The 20,517-nt window shown below is 43.5% G+C and overlaps 1 protein-coding gene across 2 annotated transcripts in view; it reads right to left on the reverse strand.

The window, feature by feature from the left end:
- Window positions 1–20,517, reverse strand: part of MGLL (monoglyceride lipase) — a 62,994-nt gene that overhangs the window by 30,674 nt on the left and 11,803 nt on the right. For both annotated transcript variants that reach the window (XM_086619048.1, XM_086619046.1), the window contains exon 3: window positions 11,004–11,110. In XM_086619048.1, the coding sequence (XP_086475174.1) occupies window positions 11,004–11,110 (107 nt within the window). The remainder of the gene's footprint in view (window positions 1–11,003; window positions 11,111–20,517) is intronic.

The following is a 20,517-nucleotide window of genomic DNA, read 5'->3' on the forward strand; positions in this document are numbered from 1 at the left end:
AAAGGTGAAAATAAACACACTTCCTTTTTCTCATTGTGCAAACACATGAAAAAGCATCTTCCTAAAGATTAAGTTGTTCCTAATTGTACATACCATTAAAGTGTGCTTTTAAGAGGGCCATTTCTTCATCCGTTTCAAAACCTCCTGTGCTTTAACATCTCAAGCAACATCCCAGATGCTAGCAGCTAGGATGCTCTTTAGTTCACAAAGAATAATTGAGGTTGGAAGAAAGAGAGATTATCTAGTTCAAGCCCCTACTCAAAGTGTTTCCCATTCAATCAGGTTGTTCATGGCCTTGTTGAGTTAAGCTTTAAATATCTCCAAGGCTAGAGATTTCCCCTCCTCCCTGGGTCCTGCTCCAGTATTTGACTGCCCTCATGGTGAAAACATTTTTCCTTGTACGTAATTGGGATTTTTCATGCTGTGACTTGTGTCAGTTCCCTCTCATCCCATCATCGTGCACCTCCAAGAAGAGTCTGGCTCTGCTTTCTCCACACCCTCTCACTGAGGACTCATAGACAGCAAAAAGGTCCCCTCTTAGCCTTCTCTTCTAAGGCTACATAAACCCAGTTTTATCAGCCTCTCCTCATACATCTTGTTCTCCAGTACCCTAATTGTTTTGACAGCCCTCCGCTGGCCGTGCTCCAGTACATCAATGTTTTCCTTTCACTTGGGAGCAAATTGGACCTGGTGCTTCAGATGTGGTCTCACAAATGCTGAAAGGAATAGAATAATCACTTCTCTTGAGTTGCTAGCTATAATCTTTCCAGTACAGCTCAGTATGTGGTGGCCTTCTTCACCACAAGGTCACACTGTTGACCCATGTTCAACTTGTTTGCAAGGATCCCCAGGTCCTTTTCTACAAAGCTGCTTTCTGTTCATTCAGTGACCAACCTTTAATGCTGAATGGGGTTACTCCACCCCAGACGCAGAGCTTCACAAGCCCCTTTGTTAAAACTTCATAAGGTCCCTGCCAGACCATTTCTACAGCCTGTCAAGGTCCCTGTGAATAGCAGCCTTCCAGCGTATGCTCACTTTCCGCAATTTGGTACCCCTGTAAACTTGCTGAAAAGGCTCTTCATCCCATCATCCAGACCATTAATGAAAAAGGTCCACTGAAAGTGCATGCAACATCTATTTATTATTTTTTCCCTTGAAGAATACAGATTCCTCTGACACTTCTTGAGGCCTAAGTCCTTGCTGATATGAACTAATGTCCTGCACTGGAAGTCAGTAAAGGAAATGACCCCTGGAACAAAGTCTGAAGCAAGTTTGATGTCTGTCCAGTAGCCCCAGATGACAGACATAGCTAGCAACTTGAAATTATCTGTTCTCTCAGCCTTAGCTCTTTAACAACCATCTGGTCCTTGTCCTTCCACCCTTGACCATCCTGCATGCAGACATACGCCTACAGCTGGTTATGGGAGAGCAAGCAAGCTGCTGAAAACACTACATGAGGTTGCCAACCCTCCCTCACCAGCAGGAAATGCAGTCACAAGTTATGTGCCTGAACCCACTTTCTGACATGGTGACAGAGTTATCCTGGATTTACCTAAGCAGCTGTGAAAGCAGAATTTGACCCTTGAAGTTGGGATTAATTTATACATGTAGAGACTGAGTACAAATTATGATTGCATAGATGTTTGAGACAATAGATGCAAAACAACAGGTTGTAAAACAAAACGAGCTTAGTTCAGACAAGGCTATTTCCTCTTTAGTTTCTCTTATTCACCAAAGTGAACCCTTTGTCCAAATAAGTGATGTTTTTTTCCTGATTACCAGGACCACTCGTTCAAACTTTCTATTGCTTAGTCCTAACATTATCGGCACTCCAGACAAATTTAGCGGCCCACTCCTCTTTATCATGGAGGGTGTCTCTTATCTGAGAGGCAGAATCACGGAAGGGAAGCCAGAAGGACTCAATCCTCATTGGAAGAAGGAAGCCTTTTAAGTTTTCTGAATGAAAGACATGTCTTTTCTCTGTCATGCAGTCTGTCAACAGTTAACAGCGACAGGTTGGGGAGCACGGTCTGGAAGATGGCCAGTGCCGACAGCTTCGCGCTCAAAGTCGTTGTGTTCAAAAGGGAGCACTCTGTTCCTTCTGTCGCTGTGTCCCCTCTCACTGGAGCCCGTTGTTACAGCCTCACGCCTCCTTGTGTGAAGGCCAACAGCGAGGCTTTGTTCAAGAAGCAGCTGCTGAGAAGATGTACTATCTCATGGAATGACCCACTGACATTTCTCCCTCTGCTCATTAGTAAGCAGGGAATAATTAGGAGAACTAGGGCAGATTGCACAGCCCGCTTCTTTCAGAGTAAACCACCAGCTCCTCAGACCCCAGTGTGCCCCAAAAGGGATCCCCTCATAAAGTGGGCTTGCAGCAAAGCCATGGGAGCTGGCTCTGTAGCACCTTCTTCTCATCACCTGACAGAGCAAGGAAAGAGAACAGCTTGTGACAGAAGGTGGATGGGGCAAGACTGGAGTAGAGGATGTCCCAGCTCTGCTTCACTTAGAGCTCAAATCCATGTCTACCCCCTGCTCACCTCTGCTGCATGAAGAGCAAGCTCAGCTCAGCCTGGACCTGAGCCAAAGATCCTGTTCGATTGGATGATATGTTGTTGTTTATTCAATAATCTATTGTTATAGGGTGGATCTACAGCAGTGAGGAAATGGTTGAGCGGTTGGAAGGAGCAGAGTAATTGGGAGAACTGAGAAACCATAACCATTCTTTTGCAATCTTTACTGCAGTCCAACATGATCATCTAGTTATGTCCCATCCAAGCAATGCCTGCATCCAGCTCTGGGCTATAGCACAGAATTTATCTGCCTGTCTTATATCACTGAGTATACCACAATTAAATCTGACTTAAAAAAAAAATAATAATTGGTCAGATAAATAAATAGATTGCTTTGAGCAGCTCAGGTTGGGTTTGGCATGTTTTCATAGCACACATTAGATGACACTACGTGTCTGATTACAGGTGCTCTTGCTTCTATGTGTCTGTGCTAAAGGTGTATCCAGTCCTCACAATTTCCAAACTCCCTTGCCTAAAAGACAGGTGCAGGACCATGATTTCCCCACTTTTACATCAGCACGGCTCCAGTATTACTCTTGGGAAGTTCATGAAATGAAGAAAGTCTCATCCTCTGAGTGAAGCAGAGGGGAAACACCTCTGAGTATCCCCTGCCCCTCTCCTAACCCAAATATTTTAAGCAAAATACTCCACTGCAGCTCATGTGTGCACTGTCAGATACATCAGCTGCGTGCAGCCTTACTGTTTCTTTATTTTTAGTTTGCTGTGGTCTAGGTGCTTCCTGCCTCGACAGCATCATTTCATCTGCCTTCACAAGACAGAAGAAATAAAAGCCGCCTTTGCATTTCCGAGTCCCAGCTTGTGGCTTCCTCTAGAGCATGAGACACTGTAGGTATTTGCTTTCATGATTCACTTAGTGTTTCCTTGCTGTAGGGCAGTGGCTCTCCTCAAACGGCAGCACCACGTACTACCCTGAGAGATGCCATGTGGTGCGGGCAGAGATTCGGGACTGTATGATCCCAGTGGGAGTGAAGGGCGAGCACTGAAATGACAGAATCACTGCTGAGATGACTTCACCAGTGCAAGACTGGACTGCAGAAGTCTATTATGAGCTTCTCAGAAATAACAATAACAGCATGCACACCTCTGTTTAATAAAACCAGTCTCAAAGTACCTAAAACTGCCTGTTGTGCCACAGGATAGTGCCCTTGGGCTATGCTGTGGTCTGATACAACTATAGGCACATTTCAGCATCATTGCCTTGTAGGAGGTGTATCCAGACCACTTTTGCCTAAGCGAGCTATGGCCCCTCTGGGAGGTACTATCTCATGACCACCAATGGAGCCCAACTCCATGCAGCAGCCTGGGAGAAGGCAAAAGAAAATACACTATCCAGTTGTAAGAGTGTGTTCAAGAGCTTGTCCAATGCATGCCAAAAGTTGCATCTTTCAGCAAGATGAATCATTTACCTATAATTTCAAAGAGGGTCAAACTGAATAACCTATATTCCTTGGCAAACTGTCACTGCTCCTCTGAGATCCAGTGCTACAAGACTGGTCACCACTTCAAAAGAGCTGGAGGTGAGAAGTGACTGGTTTCACTTTGGCTGGAGCCCATCAGTGGCGGGCAGACTGGTCTCTGCGTTCATCTCAAGTTCATCTTGCTTTTTGGTCTTCAACTTCATAATTCACGTCTGTGTTGGGAGAAGCATTCACTGTAGTCCCACTTTACACCAGAATCCCCCACAACCGAAACAGAGTTAGAAATGGGTGGCAGAAGTAACTTTACTCATGAGCTCTTTGTTTCACAGGAAGACTTTGCTCCAGGTTCTTACAGTTTTGTCACTGCCTAAGGAATTACATCGTGTTCTGCAGTATCTGAACTCTCACCCTGTAATTGTGCTTTGAGGTTTCACCTCCTGCGTGCCCCGCACATGCTAAGCATTCCTCACCGCTGCCCTGGAAGGCAAATAACCCTGACTGCTACCTTTGTTCAACATCTAGAGAAGGCAAGGCTAGGGAGAGCTAGGCTGGCTTGGGATTGTACTGAAGACGGAGTCAAAACAGGGATAAAATGGGACTGGCAGTGCTCTGCAAGCCAGGCCAAAGAGCCATCTCCTCTGGGATCCTCCTGCTAAGAGGAACCTATAGAGGATGCTTAAAAGAGAGAGCATGGGAGGTGGGGCAGACCAGCATGACTCTTCTCTGGTACATCCCCTCAGTTTCCATCTCTGCCCACACACCACACAGCAGACATCACCGCCTGCTCTTGATGTTGCAGCCATGTTTACAACTTAATCTTCCCCCAGGTTAAAAGGGAAGAACGGATGAATTCCAGACAGGGCTCATGGGTCCATATGACACTTAACATGGATCAAGGGTCAAAGAATCATTTAAGTCTCTTATATTCCCATTGTTTTTGCTCTGTCATGAGCTTCCAATCTAGCAGTTTTCAGAGCTATACACACAAAGATTTATGTCCACACACTTGTATCAGGGTGGGACAGATTAATCACCCCTTAGCAGCTCCCTCTGCACTCCAAATGATTTATCATGAAAGACTGAAAGACAGACAAGTTGAGATAATTTGAAGAACAAAAGGGCTAATTTCCCCATTGGGAATGTAATTGTAAAGTTTAACCTGAAGCTCTGAAGAACTTCCTTCTTTGCTTGACAACCCCAATGAACTATCAGTGGCAAATGGCCCCGCAGCCATCCTCATCTGACAAACACCAACAGGCTTGGAGTCTTCAGACTGGAACCATTAATAAAAATACTTAAAGGAAGTGCTTTCCTGACTCCTGAGGAGTGGGGTTTATGCAGAGGAAATACACAGGCAGAGAGGAACTCAACCTGACAGCCGGGCTCTGACTCTCCTCCTGCCCTTGCAGCCACCACTCCAGCCTGTGAACTGAAACAGCATTTTCCACCCCCCCATGACACGTGTGTGTGCGAACACTCTTTTACATGACTGAAGCTCTCCCTGCCTGCCAGCCATGCCACCCTACTACGGCAGCTCTGCCTACAGCATGCCACAGGCTTGGGACCAGTATTTATTCATGGGGCTGGGCAGCACCATGAATTTCTCCTGGGAAAATAACTTTCATCACTGCAGAAAAAGCTCGAAAGAGGATGCACTAGTACAGGTACACAGCTAGTGTGAGATTCTCCTTCCTAGCCAAAGAGAGCATCCAAGGATGAGCGCATCAGTAGCAGCCCAACTGCTCGGAGCATGGCTGCTGGGATGGCTCAAGTAGTGCAACTTTGTGTGCAAGCTAATCCCAGTTCTGTGTGAGGTTCTTCCTGCTGCAAGGGGCATGAATGAGAACAGGGAGAACAGTCATTTTGCACTCCTGCAAAGGCTAATGTGTCCAGACCTCTGGTTATTTCCAATACGGCATAAAGAAGATTTTTCTTTCCAGCAACGTTCAAGTATTATGCTGAAAGCCAGGTGCCCTTCTCTAGGAAAAAAAAAATAAATTAAAAGGCCTACAACCCATTGTAAGCCTCCTGTGAAAGGCAATGTAAAGAGTGCCATTCTTCCCTGTGTCTCTGCAGAAAAGCAGTTTAGACTTTTCCTGCTGTGGTGAGGTAGACTCAGTCAGAGGAAGCAGCAAGAGAACAGATTGCTGTGGGTAAATGGTCCTACGCCCAGCCTTGCCAGCACTCACCAAGGGACAGTTGTGCTGTTCTGTGAGCAAACCAGCTTTGAATAGCGCTTGCCAAGGCTTTCCTGATTCAATCTCTGGAGATCACCCCAAAGCCTGCCTGATCACATCATCAGGGAGTGCTGCTCTCCAGGAACATTCCCCCATGCTGGTGTGCGTGAGCTGTTACTTCTCACTCGCGGTGCTACCCTAATTCTTGCTCTTATTAATGCTGACATCTTTCTTAGTCATTTTCCTCCCTGCCAGTTTGACCATGTTTAGTCCTTTTTAACCTTTCTGTGTAGATCAGTCCTTCCCAGTGCTATGAATAAATAAAAGCCTTCTGTTCTCATCAACAAAATGGTCTTTTAACAGTTGCAAGAACAACATAGCAATCGCTTAGAAAAAAAACAAAACCAGCTAATATTTGATGCATTTAAAAATCCCTGCTGCAGCTATTTTCTACTTTTTAGAAATAGGTGCTTCTTAAAATAGAGAAAACAGCAAGAAAATTAATGGGGAGCAGAAGCAGCAGTAGGTGTCTGAGAGGGACCTGCTAACCCATCAGACATGCTTACCACACACAAAGTAGCAGCAGGGCTGAAAAAGAAAGCTGAACTTCACTTAGAAACATCTAAGGAATATGAATAAGCTGTTAGAGCTGCAACCTTTCCCTTTGCTTTGATCTGACGTTACACGTAACTCAAGAGTGGGAAATTCAACAGCTTCAAAGAGGGTCAAAGTCGGAGGTCTCCATGGACCAAGACAGGTAGAGGGTTTATTTCGCCTAGAGAGAGAGGGGGTTTGGAGGGGCTGTCCTCAAGCATTCTAAGGGCTAGGAACTGCTATCGGGTTAGGGCTAAGTTTTCACCTTCCTCATTTTCACCTAAGACAGCCATGTTACCCGCAAGAAGTGCTTGCAAGTCCAAGTGAAAAAGAGGGCCAGTGCCAGCACTGTTAAAAAGTATGAGAGAGAAGGAAATACATTTCTGTGGTCCTTGCATCTTGGAAATGCTTTTGTAAGTGCTATTAGTTGACATGTACTTTTGAAGGTAAAATTGTGGTTGTTCTGGGCTCTGGACATGTAATGCAACCATAGAGAATAAGATCTCAGCAAATGAGATGTTATAGGAAGAGAGATGAGGATAGCTGGAACATCATGTGCTTTACCAACTGACAACACTTGGTATGAGAAAACAAAGCCACATTCTCTATCCTCTATTCTCATTTTCCTTGGCTCTCAGCTTTACAGATCCCTAAAAATACTGCATTATAACTAAAGGAGCTGCAATTTGCCTGTGACTGACTGATGAATTACAATATCACTCCAGTTTGATGAATCTCCTATGGGTATTCCTCTTCTGAGAGGGCTTTCCTAAACTGATTGCCAATAACCTAATATGTACGTCTGTCTCTTTTTCCTGTCTTCAGAATGTTGCTGTAATAAAATAATAGTAATATAGAAAGGAAATTGAAAAAGTGAGATGTCATTTCAAAACATCTAAAGCTTGCAGAAATGTATAGCAAGGTCATCCCAGCAACCTTAACTCTGCCTTCATGAAGCTGCATGCCAAGTAAACCCAGAATGCATTACCTGCCTATTAAAAACACCATGTAAGAGACCACAGAAAAAAAATGTTGTATTACAAAGAAATAGCATTTTCCTCTTTCATGGGATTAATATAAAACAAAGCAATTTAACAATATTAGATGTAAGGTAGGGTTAAGAGGTCTTCTGAAATTAAATTTACATCACCACCATGGAAAATTTCTAATATATATCTTTGAAGTGCAGCGGTCTTGGGATTGCTAAGAAATACCCTAAAGAGTAAGTGCACAAATCCTGACATCCTAAAAGAACTGAGCCAGTGATACCTTATACAGGGCAATACCAAGAAACAAATTTGAGTGAAAGCTGTTACTCCACGAAGTGCCAACCTTTCTGCCGAAGCATCGCATAACTGGAAACAGTGGTGCAGAGGAGCCTTCAGCAAGATTTAGAGCCAGTGCGTAAGCTCCTACAGACTCAGCAATATAAATGGAAATTATTTTTCCTCTTTTGACTGAAGGATAGACACAATATAAATCAGTCAAGTCACGCATACTACAGCCCTAGTAACTTCCCAACTCATTTGGGAAATCATGCTAGCCACACTGAGGAACTGCATTAATAATCTCACGGATAATGTGTCGATATTGGGAACTTTATCCATGAGAATACCAGAATCAGAACAAATGTCCAGGTCAGGAAATTTACACCAAGCTCACAAGACTACGAGTCACTGTAAGAGATGGGCAACAGAAGCAATTATTTTGCTACCACAGTTGAATACTTAATATTACCCAAAGATATCCGAAGGACAGGACGCAAAGGGAGAACACACTGGTGAAGTGATTTCAATGAATAAAATGGTGGAGGAAACTTCCCAGTCTGATCTGAGCAAATTTGGCAATGGAGCTGTTTATGTCCTTCAGCTCTCGCTGACATCCAGCTCAGGCTGTATTCCACCAAAGTTTATCCCCACATTTTACCTCTTTGGGTGTAAAGATTATTTTACAGAGCCTAAAATATGTTAATTGTCTCTCTGACTTACAGCGAATCTAGGCTCAGTTAAATTGGCTCTTTATGTAACACAACTGTGTTTCCATTGTTCTGCTTTTGGGTTCCTCTTTTACCCTCTCCCCACTGCTGATGAAGAAAACCAAACTGACTTTACAAAGAAAACTGTAGGTTTGACAGGGTGAATGAAGAGCAATCAGATTTGTACTAATTGAAGTGAACTAATTAATCCAGCAACATCAGTCTATTAAAAAAAATAAAAAGAAATATTTATGCTTCTCCAGTCAAAAAATATTCAAGGAAAAAGAGAGCAGATAACTGTCTCTTTATACAGAATCAAAACATGCCTGACAGGAACCTTCTCGCCAAAGGCCCTTCTCCATCAACAGAAGAGGCATTTTCCGTCTGAAATCCATGTGATAAATACAATGTTTTATCATTTCTTCTAAGTTTGTTGCTTCAAATATTGTTACTTTAATGCTACTTCTTAAAACCTTTATCAAGTTTTAAGGGGATGAGGAACTATAAGGCACAATGTTAAGCATGCACAGCGAGCAACTGCAGTCTCTCGTAGGCCCACCAAATTGCTGGTGTGTCCCAAGTTCAGTAACTTTTTGTATATATTGTCTGTGATCTACTAACAGCAGCTGCAGAGTGGACAGCATGTGGCCTGTTCCATCGCCTTTCTCATGAACTTTATGTCACACAGATAAACAAAAAGGAATGGAAACACTTTCTACCACTTTCTAGCAGACACCTGCTAGCCTACGTCCAACTCAGAAGGAAGTATATCGAAATGAATGAATCAACACTTAGAAACACTGTGCCTATAAAGGGAGAAAGAGATTCGTGTGGTCAGCAATGATACTTCTGCACTTCTGTTTTTGTAAAGCCACCCCTAGATAAGGCATGTGACCAGTTGTTTGGAAATATCACATGGGTTTTATTTATTTTCCTTGCAAGCTGTCCTGAGGATTAGGTATTCTCTTTTTCCAGGAAAATATAGGTTGCATTTTTGCACATCAACTGCAGTGCTGTGATTGAAAGTCATGAGAGCAAATGCGAGGGGAAGCCTTGATCACCTGGATTCAGTGCGGTTTTGCTTTTCCTCTTGCAGGCTAAACGGTGCAATGCCTCACATGCTCTAACTTTTACTGCAGTCAATATCTTCAAGCCCAAGTTAAGCAGTCCTATCTTTGAGGAGATCTAGCTTCAGCCAAGTAAATTGCAGTATACTTTCCAACATATTGCAGTATACTTTCCAATGTCATTGGAGTATCTGACAGAAGGAGATCAGATTTACACTACCTGAGATTCATCTCATTTCAACCTGTCAGCTCAGAATTTGGCCTTGCCTTTTGTCCACTGCCATCATTAATTCCATTGATTCATTTTGCTAATATCTGGAGTGACTCTTGCAGCGAGGCAGTGATCTGCAATGATAAAAGCAAAGCAAAGACTTCCAAGCACAAGGAAGTCACAAAGTTGCAAGAGTCGGGTGTGACATGAGGCTACCAAAGAACCAGGATAGATGGTTCAAATATGTTATTGAGATGTCCCAGTTCATGTGCTGCAGCAGATGTGGTGATACCCAGCATATCTATGTCACCGAATGGATCAGAGAGCAGAGATCTTCAAGCCAGAAGAGGTTGGGACAGTAAGTCTACGTGGCACAGCATTGCCCAGACCTACTGCCTGAGGGCTGAAGTGGTGTTGCTGTGTTATCACAGCCTTGCACGCACTCAAGCTGCTTTCTCATCAGAGCTGAGGTGTGTACAGCCAGCTTGTGTGTCTCTGCTAGACTGTAGATATTTGTCCAAAGAATGGTCTGTGATGTCTCCATGCCTCTCCATGTCCCAGGGGTGCAACTGTCTAGTTGTATCAGTATAAAAGCCATGCTGCCATTTCAGCCTCACCTCTGACATCATTTAGGACAACCATGAATCCAGCAGAAATGGATGCTGGTCCCACTTCCACAGTGGAATACCTCTTCACCCCACAAGAGATAGATGAAAGGGACATAAGCCCTTAGAAATTAAACTAGCACCAGCAGTAATATCAATGACAAGGCTGAGGAAAACTCAAGGAACAGGGACAGCTTTTTTACAGATTCAACATGCAATAAGCAACAGATGATCCCTTTCTCATTTATGCCAAGGTGTAAATATTTTATGATCTCTTCTCTCACTGCTGAGTAGCTTTAATGGCATTTGCTTCAGTAAAGTCCTGAGCTGCTGTAAATCAAGTACTGTTTTAGGCTACTCACCATGGTCATGGGCAAAAACAAACAAGTTAAGTCCTGTCAGCCTCTGGGCCAAGTCATCATAGCGGCCGCAGTGTTCCCCAGCGCCATGAGCGATAAACACGAGGGCCCTAAATGGAGCATTAAGGTATAAATCATTAACTCGGCAATCAACCCACAAAGGCTTCAGAGCTGCAAGTAAAAACAGCATATTCAATTTAGCAACAGCATTTCAGACATCAGCTATACAATGCAAGTATATAACGGCTGAGGTGCGCTCTAACAGAGAACCGATTGCCATCCTGACCTACCATCGACCTGGTCTTCACCAGGTGGTAGTAGGACAGACCACACGGAAGCTAGCTGCTCATGGGACAGACACTGCTCTTTCACGTTTTTCTGCCACACAGTCTGCTGCAAGTTGAAGATGCAGATGGGCATCAGCATCAATCCTTGAGCTGGATAACACCGTCTTGGGCTTGAGACATCTACACTGCTCCCACAGTGGATGTGTTGTCATTGATTTCATTTGGGGTTGATGTTTCTCCGTGGTTTCTAATACAAATATTGTCCTTAAATTTATACCTTGCAACATTGTCTGACTCTACAGAGCACTCCTAGAGACGAAATTTCAGCTAAAGAATGGGTCTCAGAGTCCAGAACTTTGGTTGGAGTTTGGAATTTTATCTTTTGTCCCCAATGCTGGTAATTTTACCATTCTAGTTTCTGCCTCCAACCAGTTGCTTCACATTGGTGATTAAAGCGGCTCCTACATAGCTCCCGTACGACTACAGGCAGAGATCATAAAAAACATCAGTCTAATAGACGCTTTTTTTTGAAAGACATGAAAATACTTATCTTCAAAGATTCAATGATGCTTTACTTTTACTGGAATGGCATCACATGAGAGTGGCTGAAGTTGAATGAACCTTCCCAGTGGTTTTACTGGGCAAAGTTTGCATTTTTAGACAGTGTATTCACTGCAATAAACGGCTTTGATCTTAATACATTTAAACTTAAAAAAGATGTTGGATGATGTAGAAACTCTTGCTCTAGCTCATTGATTAGCACCTGCTTCAAAGTAATTGCTCGTGCCAGACAACTTGAAAGAGCATCCATTGAAACCAGAAGGATTTTACAGAGCATACAGCAAACTCAAAAGCAGCAATGCAAAGATGCTCTGGTATCTAATACTAATTAGCAAGGGTGCGGTTAGGTCACGTAGCATATTTAACTTGCTGTGCCTTACAGACATTCTTTAGCATCACTGAAGGTTTCAAAATGATCAGTGTGGAGCAATCATTTCTTCCTTTGCCATCTTTCCCAGTCAATAGATTTGTCAAGTTACCAATGCACTTGCCAGACAGTCTGATTTTCAGAGTGCAGGGTCTATTATTATAGCTCCAAATACTGAAGAAATAGAAAGGCTGCTCATTCCACAGCGGAGAATATTAACTGTCTGCAGCAGAGGAATCATGGCTCTATGTGTCCCACCTCTCCCAGAAACAGGCAGCCCAGTAAAGACCCTGTGGCCAGTGCTGGAACAGTGAATCGTTATTCTATGCATGTCCCTGAAATTGGAGGCACCATCCAAATACTTCTGCCTCCACCTATGCATAATGGTCTGGTACCTCAGCCCTGGCCCTGAGTCACCTAAAGAGAGTGCACATCACAGTCCCCGAGCCTGGGGCTGGCAGATCTGCCAAACATTCAGGAACGCAGCACTGGGGCAGGGGGTGAAGCAAAGCCAGGCTGTTAACACGCACGCTCTGGACTCTGCGGTACGGCAAGCACTGGCACTGCATGCACAGGACACCGATGCAGAAACTAAGGAGACTGGAGAGAAAATTCCTGAGTACCCATCACCTTGATATCCAACAGACTCAGCTGTAAGTCTCTCTGCCGTTTACCTCCTGTTACCTGGGTCTCAACAGCTTCCCTGCTCAGTGTCTTGTTTACGCCCTCGGTTACTCTTCAGAGGACCTATATTTTCTGCTGACTAGGCACAGAGATTAAGGTGCAACTTGGCTGATGGAATACAGCCCTTATTTCTCAAAGAAATATTAATTGAATGTATGCACTGAAATGCATCAAGTGAATGAAGCCTAATGGGAAGCTGGCAAAGAGATCTCTGGCAGGAAATTCTTGCTGTTATTTCATCCTCCCTGACAGCAAAGCCCTAATTTTGCTTTCATTCACACGGATGGCAGCACCACGACTCTGCCTGACAGCATCCTGCTTAGATGCTCAGCCCCCTCATCTTCTATGAAACCAGGGAGAAAAGACAAAAACTCAACGCTTCGGAGAGGCAAGGTGTTCCTGCAGCCTCTCCTCTCATCTAGCCCAATTACCAGGCGTCACAGAACTGAGCCTTGGACTCCACAGGGAAGAGACCTGGCTTATTATTTGTCTACAAAATACTGTATAAAATTCCTGGGACTGTTGTGCCTTAAGAGCCCTGATGGCAGTAGCTGTGGAGAAGACTTAGGTACTTTTGAAAGTTTTGACCTATCAATAGTCATACACAAGGAGTAACATTTCCAAATTGTTACGTTGAAACAGAAGTAGCTCGTTTCGTTGTTCAATAAAAGTGAGAGTGGCTTTGCTGACTGAAAACTAGGTCACTTCTACACAGGTCTTCAGCTTCCAGATCTAAGCACAGGGGCCACACATTAAACACAACAGCATGAAAATTTGAATTAGTATGAGTATCATCTGAGCAAGGATGGAAAGATTTGGCTCTTTAACTTAATCTCCCATTTTCCATTACAAAACAAGTTTAGATTTGGCAAATAATACCTGAAGGCAGTATTACAAATACATGGTTCAACATATTTTCACTAGCAAGCTGGCATGAAATATGAGTGATTAGATTGACTGACAGCAGTTCTTCACTGTATGTAAACATTTTTGCAGACACCCCTGCTCTCAAATCGCAGCCTGCCCTTTCCTACTGCAATGGCTGGAATAACAGAGTTTCAGAGACTGTTTTCAACAGAGTGGTTTAAAATTAACACAGAAACCCCTGAAGGCTTTAAGATTTTGCAGGACCACAGTGCCTCCGTGCATGACCTCCATGGAAGTTTTGTTTAAATAAGGTTTGTGTATTGGCCATGTATCAAATGGATCCTGGGGAGAAATTTCTTCACCTCCAGCTCTTGCAATTGCACTAGGGAAATCCTTGGAAACTCGCACATCTCAGGTAGAAAACATCGTGCACAGCCTGCAAAGCTTTCTGGTGGATACTGACCTGGACCTGAACCCATGCTAACTCTGGTCTCTCTAACCACAGGCAGGGAAACCTGATGTATCTTTGGATGCTTCAGCTGGCTTTGGCTAGTAGAACTGTAATTGCTGAACATCTCAAAATAGGATTGCTATAGGTATCTGCTCAAGAAAGCACCTAATGACACAAGAGCACGATTTCCCCACGCTTGGCAGGTGTGTCTCCACACAAAGCCAAGGTGTGAGCTGTACCATGAGTAAGCATCCACATGCTTGCTCTCACCTAACTAGTGCAACAGCAATTATAGCTACTAAGGAAAACCAGTTTTATTGACTGCTGTTTGCAAACCAACAGACAGTTTTCACAGATCCCTGCCCTTCCCATAGCCTTCACCTCCTCCTCCTCCCTTCCCACTGCAGGTTTCTGCCTCCTGGTACTGCATAGCTTGGCAAACAGGTGCAGTTACTTATTACAAGAGGGCAGGACAATGTTTGTCTCTACTGTTCAAATTAACTACTGGCTCTGTTTATTTATCTCCTATTAGGAGATGATGGTATCTATCAGTGATCAGTTCCTGCTCCCACATCTCATCTGTGCTGGTCACCCATGACCGATATCGGTCCTTCCCGCTTTGCAGCTACGCCTTGCTAAGTAAGCAATACAGAGCTGTGCCACATGGCAGTTGGTACAAGGCACGTGCAAACATCCTTTCCTGAATTGGGGAGGATGGGAGTGGTAGGGGCCAGGCTGCAAGGCAAAGCCGGTGTGCACAAACCCATAAGAACACATCATCTTTCTGTCTTGCCTCTCGGCAAGGTCACCAGCTGATCTAAGCTTTAGGTGTTTGCAACCCTTCCATATTTCTCACTGTAACTTCACATTCTCTAATAGTTCACTTCTTGCGTGGGGAGCAGCTTTGCAGGGCAGGAATTATGCTTTAGGTGCAAGGGCAGAACCAGTTTTAGAGGTTCCCACCTTCTTCATCGCTGGGCACGTCTCCTCTGCTGTGACAATACAATTGTTTAGAGATGCAATTTCACAATCAATTGCAAGAGAAGAATTGCAGGGAACATAAATTGCAGCACTGGGCTTACACAAATGAGCAAGAGACCTCTTAAACCAGGGCTCTGTCATTAGAAGAAACATACCTTGATACAGCACTCGGCAAGCTGCTGTGCTATGACAGCTGGCAGGCCAGAAACAACTCAGGACTTGAGTCCTGCTGGGCATAAGACCCGTGTTCCTGCTTTACTTTGAACAAAATCATGTTGATACTGAACTAGACGAGGAAGGCTGTGATGGGGATGGTATGATTTTAACATCTTGTGTCCTCTGGTGACAGAGGCACTTCTGTGGGACCTTGTGCATGCTCCGTTATTGCCAGAAAATAACCCAAAACACTGAGACTAGACCAAAGAACTGAAGACAAGCTTCCTATGACTGCATATATGAAAAATGCAATCTTTTCCACACCATTCAAAAGCATTCCTCTTCAGAACAGTATTTAAGTACTTGCTTAACCTCAGGAAACTTTGCTTAACACATGAAAGTCAGTTGGACTTACAAAGTACAGTATAGAAGTTAAAAAAGGATTTATAAGTGCTGTCCTGAATAAGGACTGATTTAATCACAAGCAGAAGTGATTTCCTGAATCAGCCCTTGCAACTTAAGCTCATATCACATTATTCTACATAAGGCAACTATGCTTTTCATTTGGTATTACGTATGTTGTTACCAGAACCAGATCAACTCTAACAAAGAACATCTGACTTGATCAGTTTTGAATACTTGACACTAAATTCCTAAAGTAATTCTAAAACTAACTGACAGGAAAGCTCTGAGTTAGTCAGGCTGCTAGAAGAAATGACTGCTTGCTGAAATAAGTATTACGTTTTGTTGTGTTGTTTGAGCTGATTTATCAGTTCCTTTGTAGCTGGCATCAGCCTGAGTCTTAGAACCACAATGAACAATTAACCTTTAATTATCAAAACCATTTCACTGGTGGCATTTTTGGACAAGCAACTGGATAGTTGGTCACAAACCTTTTAAACTTGTTAAGAATGTAATGTCATGTATGTATATTTTGCTTCCACAGCATATTATAATGGAAAATCAATTAAAGCTGTGCATTCTTGTGTTAACTGGGATAGTGGTCCTTGTTGATTATGAAGATTAGTTATCTTTCCTGTAATAAGATTATGCATTAAGCAGCTTGTAACTTTGTCAAGCTTTAACTGTCATTCCAATTTTCTACCCTTGGTATTTGGTTAAAGATCATCTTTTCAAAAAAACCCAAAAAAATCCAGCTAATCATTTCTAAGAACATGTAATGAAAAATGAATTGTTTTGTTCACTGTAACAGCCATTGGTGACCATTTCTCTGGAGGACTCTTCAGCCTCTTGCTTTGGATGTAAGTCCTGAAGTTTGGAAGAGGGATGTCTCTGCATCTGCTTTTCGAGTCAGCTTTTCGACTTTTTTTTTCTCTTCCTGAGGTGATTTGTGTCTCAAAGCTATCCTGACAAAACTCAGGCCGTGGGCAGGGGTTACAAATAGTTATGGCAATTTCTCTCACTTTGTGCGTGCTCATGACCTATGCAGTTGGCCAAGAGTTCAGCCTGGTTACACTAGTTGGACAGGAAAATTTATGGTGGAGTCAGGTGTGTCCCTTCATGCCATCATTCTGTCTCTAGGAACATGCAGAGTTATGTCTCTGAAGGCACAAGAGGCAATGGCTTTTCTCCCAATTCCAAGCCATGTTTCAAGGATTTTTGCTTGCTTTCTTGCTCAGTTTTTTTGAGAAATGCATTCTTAGTCTTTGCTCTAACCGGCTCGTATATGCTCAGCTTTGCCATGTAAGTCCATAATCTGGGTAGCCACCTCTTTTTTCAGCTATCATTGAAATTGAACAATGTTATGCTAAACTAGCAGTTCTACGGCTACTTTTCCCAACTCAGGAGAAAAAGCAATCAGAGTAGCAATAGCCTGTAGTCAAGTCTCTGTCAATCTTCTCTCAATATCACAGACTGTGTAACGTCAGCATGGATATCTCATAGAGCTCCAAATCTGGAGGAATTCACCTCTTCCAGATAGACTGACGTAAGTAGTAGTTCAAGACTGTAGCAGTTTAGCCTGTGAAAAACCTTTGAGCACCACATATGGCAAAGGACAGTGCACTATGCTGACACTACAAATTTCTGCTCAATTTTATAGGGCTTGTTGGGGATTTAGGATTCTGCACATTCGTGTTTGAGGTGGTTTGGTCTAGTCTACTAGAATCAGTAGCTTCATTCCCGTCCAGATCCTAAACTGGCAATTAAAAAATAAACACCTCCAGCTAACTCTGCTTTGTACTTTCTTCCACCATTTACTCAGGCTGGGAAGCTCCCATTCAAGCCTGTCCAAAGGGGCTGCTGTTAGTTTGGCAGCATCCTACTGCCTAACATGACAGAGACTTAGGGCTCAGTCTTAAAATCTGTGCTTGCTTCCATGCGCAACTCTCTTGCAACATGTCCACAAGCCTGGTCTCATCGTACAGCTCAAAATCACAGCCAATCCCTCATCAGCATAGAGTTAGGAGAACATCTGAGAACTGCCATGGCCTCCAGGATGAGTAACATGGGTGGGTTATTCAACAACACCAGAAAGTGTAGACATCATAAATCAATGGGGTGGAGACAGACTTGGATAGTACAGACATATTTCATAAACAAAGGTTCAACAGGATCTAGCTAGAGCCTAGCACAAAACAATGCAGAGAAACAGCTTACGCTGATTTATTGTAGCTCTTTAAGAAGCAAGCCCTTACCAAGAATAACTCATGAGTGGTTTCATACAGGGAAAAGAAAGGAAGGAAAATTCAGGTGGGGGTGGGAGAGAAGGAATTACTGGAACCTGGCAACTGCAGAGCTCTGGACAAATCTCTGCAAAGTTAACATTTGAGACCAGCTGCATTTTGTTTCCAGGAAGCTTTGAAGCAGTATTTTAGGGGATACAAGGCTGAGATCAGAGGTGAAATGTGCAGTGTGTAGCTTAAAATTCACTGGCCGGATCTTCCCACCCCTCTCTTGGATAAAACTGAAGAGAAGGGATTCTAGGGTTACACGGACTGCCTCAGGGAGACACTTCTCCACTTTGATACCAGAGATGGGATTTTCCTCAGCAGAACTGACTGCCAGACCTGCCACTCTGGATCTGCAAGGCAGACAAGTGCTCTGGGGACACGGGCAGCTCAGGGTTCGGAGCTGTGCTGCTGTCCCTCTACAGAGCACAGGAACCCTTGAAAGAAGAATTATGACTTCTATTTCCAAAAGGCACGTATAGGCACACACAGAGGACTGAGGAAGGGATGACTCGGGGGAGCTCGGGCAGAACTGCCCCTGGACCTGGCTCAAGTAGGGCTGGGATCAGACATCCCAGTTCCATACTTTGCTCTGCTTCAGCCCTTTGTCGGTACAAGGGCTACAAGAGAGAGAAAATGGAGGCCATTATCTCCCAAAGGGAGCTACAAGGATGAATGCACAAAACAGTCAGTGTCTTTCTAAGAAACTGTGCAAAGCATTATTTAAATAGAAGACATCAGCTGCAAAATTCAAGTTGATCTGAAATCACACCAAAATATTTAGGTTAGTTTTAAGGTGTGGAGGAAGAATATTCAAAGAAGCAAAAGAGTTTCTGGCATAGATCACCTTGGAAATCAGCAAAAATAACATACTTGTTGTTAATTTTATTAAAAATTAATTTTCACTTGGAAGCAAAGCCACTGCAGATGGAAGATGGCTGCAGGACCACGATTCTCAATGGAGAACAAACAGAGTAAGAGCAAGAAGAGTTTTCACAGACCTCCCCCTCCTCTTTCACGGACTGGCACTGAACCTCTAATGATTTCCAAAGGGACAAAAATTACCATTTAACCAGTCGTGTAGCAGTTTCTTCTTAAATCAAAATGCAGGCACTGCCTGGTGAGCCCAAGCCTCGGAAAAAGCAAGGCTTGTGTAATCAGACGGACTGTCCTTTCGAAGCACGAGAAAGCTGCAGTTAAAGGGCCAGAAGCTTTCTTCTGCACAGCCACTAAAACTCAGCACTACTCACTAGTCCAGGACTAAACCTCATTCTCTGAACAAAGAAGGGTTTTTTATAGAAAAGTACGTCTCTGTTTCAAAGTAGCTGTGCAAAAACGGTTCCTCCTTACTAAGTTCACTCGCAGACTCAGCATATCCAGAGCACTGGTACCTGTTCCAGTGATAAGTCACTGCTTGCTGCTGCACTAAGTTCATAGCTTGACAAACCCAACTCAACCCTAAAAGACCAAGCAGGCTTCCTAGAAAGGAACAAGGCAAGATTGATTAAGGGATCATCTCCAGCTATGCAAGAATGCTCCCTACATAGCATCCTAGCCCCATTTTGACCATTTAATCTTACCTTTCTGCATAGCACAGAAGTTGGAATTGGACAGCAGTATCCCTGTATCGAGGTGAGGAGTTCTAGTTGAGCCTCTGTAGGTTTCAAATGATGGAAATTACTTTACTTAGTAAAGCCATCCCTCTGGTTAGGTCCACACAAGTACTTGGTGACTTTTAAGTACTTAGTAACATGCTTGCTTGTTCAGTTATTTTCAAATGTTTGCTGAGAAGTGCTTATAGTTTGAGACAAATCATAAAGTGGTGCAGAGGACACTACATCTAAATGTTAAGCAGTGTTTCCTAAAGTCCTCTAAGACAAGCCCACAGACTTTTTCTGACCTCCCTTTTTTCACAAGGTATTTTTAATGCAGGAGTCAGACATCACTAGTGGTCCAAGCCTAGGATCACCAGGGGTTCTTCATGGTCAGTCTCCCCACAAAATGAAAGGTTCTTAAAAGTGGGATTGTCCACATTTTAGACTCTAGCCACGGCTCTCATCACCTCCAGTCTCAAGCTGGGAGTGATGGTACAGACAACTTATGACAAGCAATATCAAAAAAGTTATTAAAGGAAGAACTCAGCTCACCACCCTAGCACCTGTGCGAGAAAGAAGCTGAAAAGTACACACTTGGCACAAGGGGTTCAGAGCATTTCCAAGCTGTTTCTTGTAATAAAAACTGCACAACTGAAGCACTTGATCAGGCATTTTGGGCTTACATGGGCAAATCTCCACTAGCTTGAAAGAGAGCTGTGAATAAGTAAGGAGCAAGAAAGGGGATGACATTTTAACCTGTTCCATGAACTCGAGATAGTATGATATTATTACTTTTTAATAAAGCACTGACTGTGCAATTCCCAATTGTATGGCAGTGGTTTAAAGCAAAACATAAAACTTCAATTCCCTGAAATACT

Source organism: Tauraco erythrolophus, chromosome 12 (genome assembly GCF_009769465.1).
Source record: "Tauraco erythrolophus isolate bTauEry1 chromosome 12, bTauEry1.pri, whole genome shotgun sequence".
NCBI classification, from domain to species: Eukaryota; Metazoa; Chordata; class Aves; order Musophagiformes; family Musophagidae; genus Tauraco; species Tauraco erythrolophus.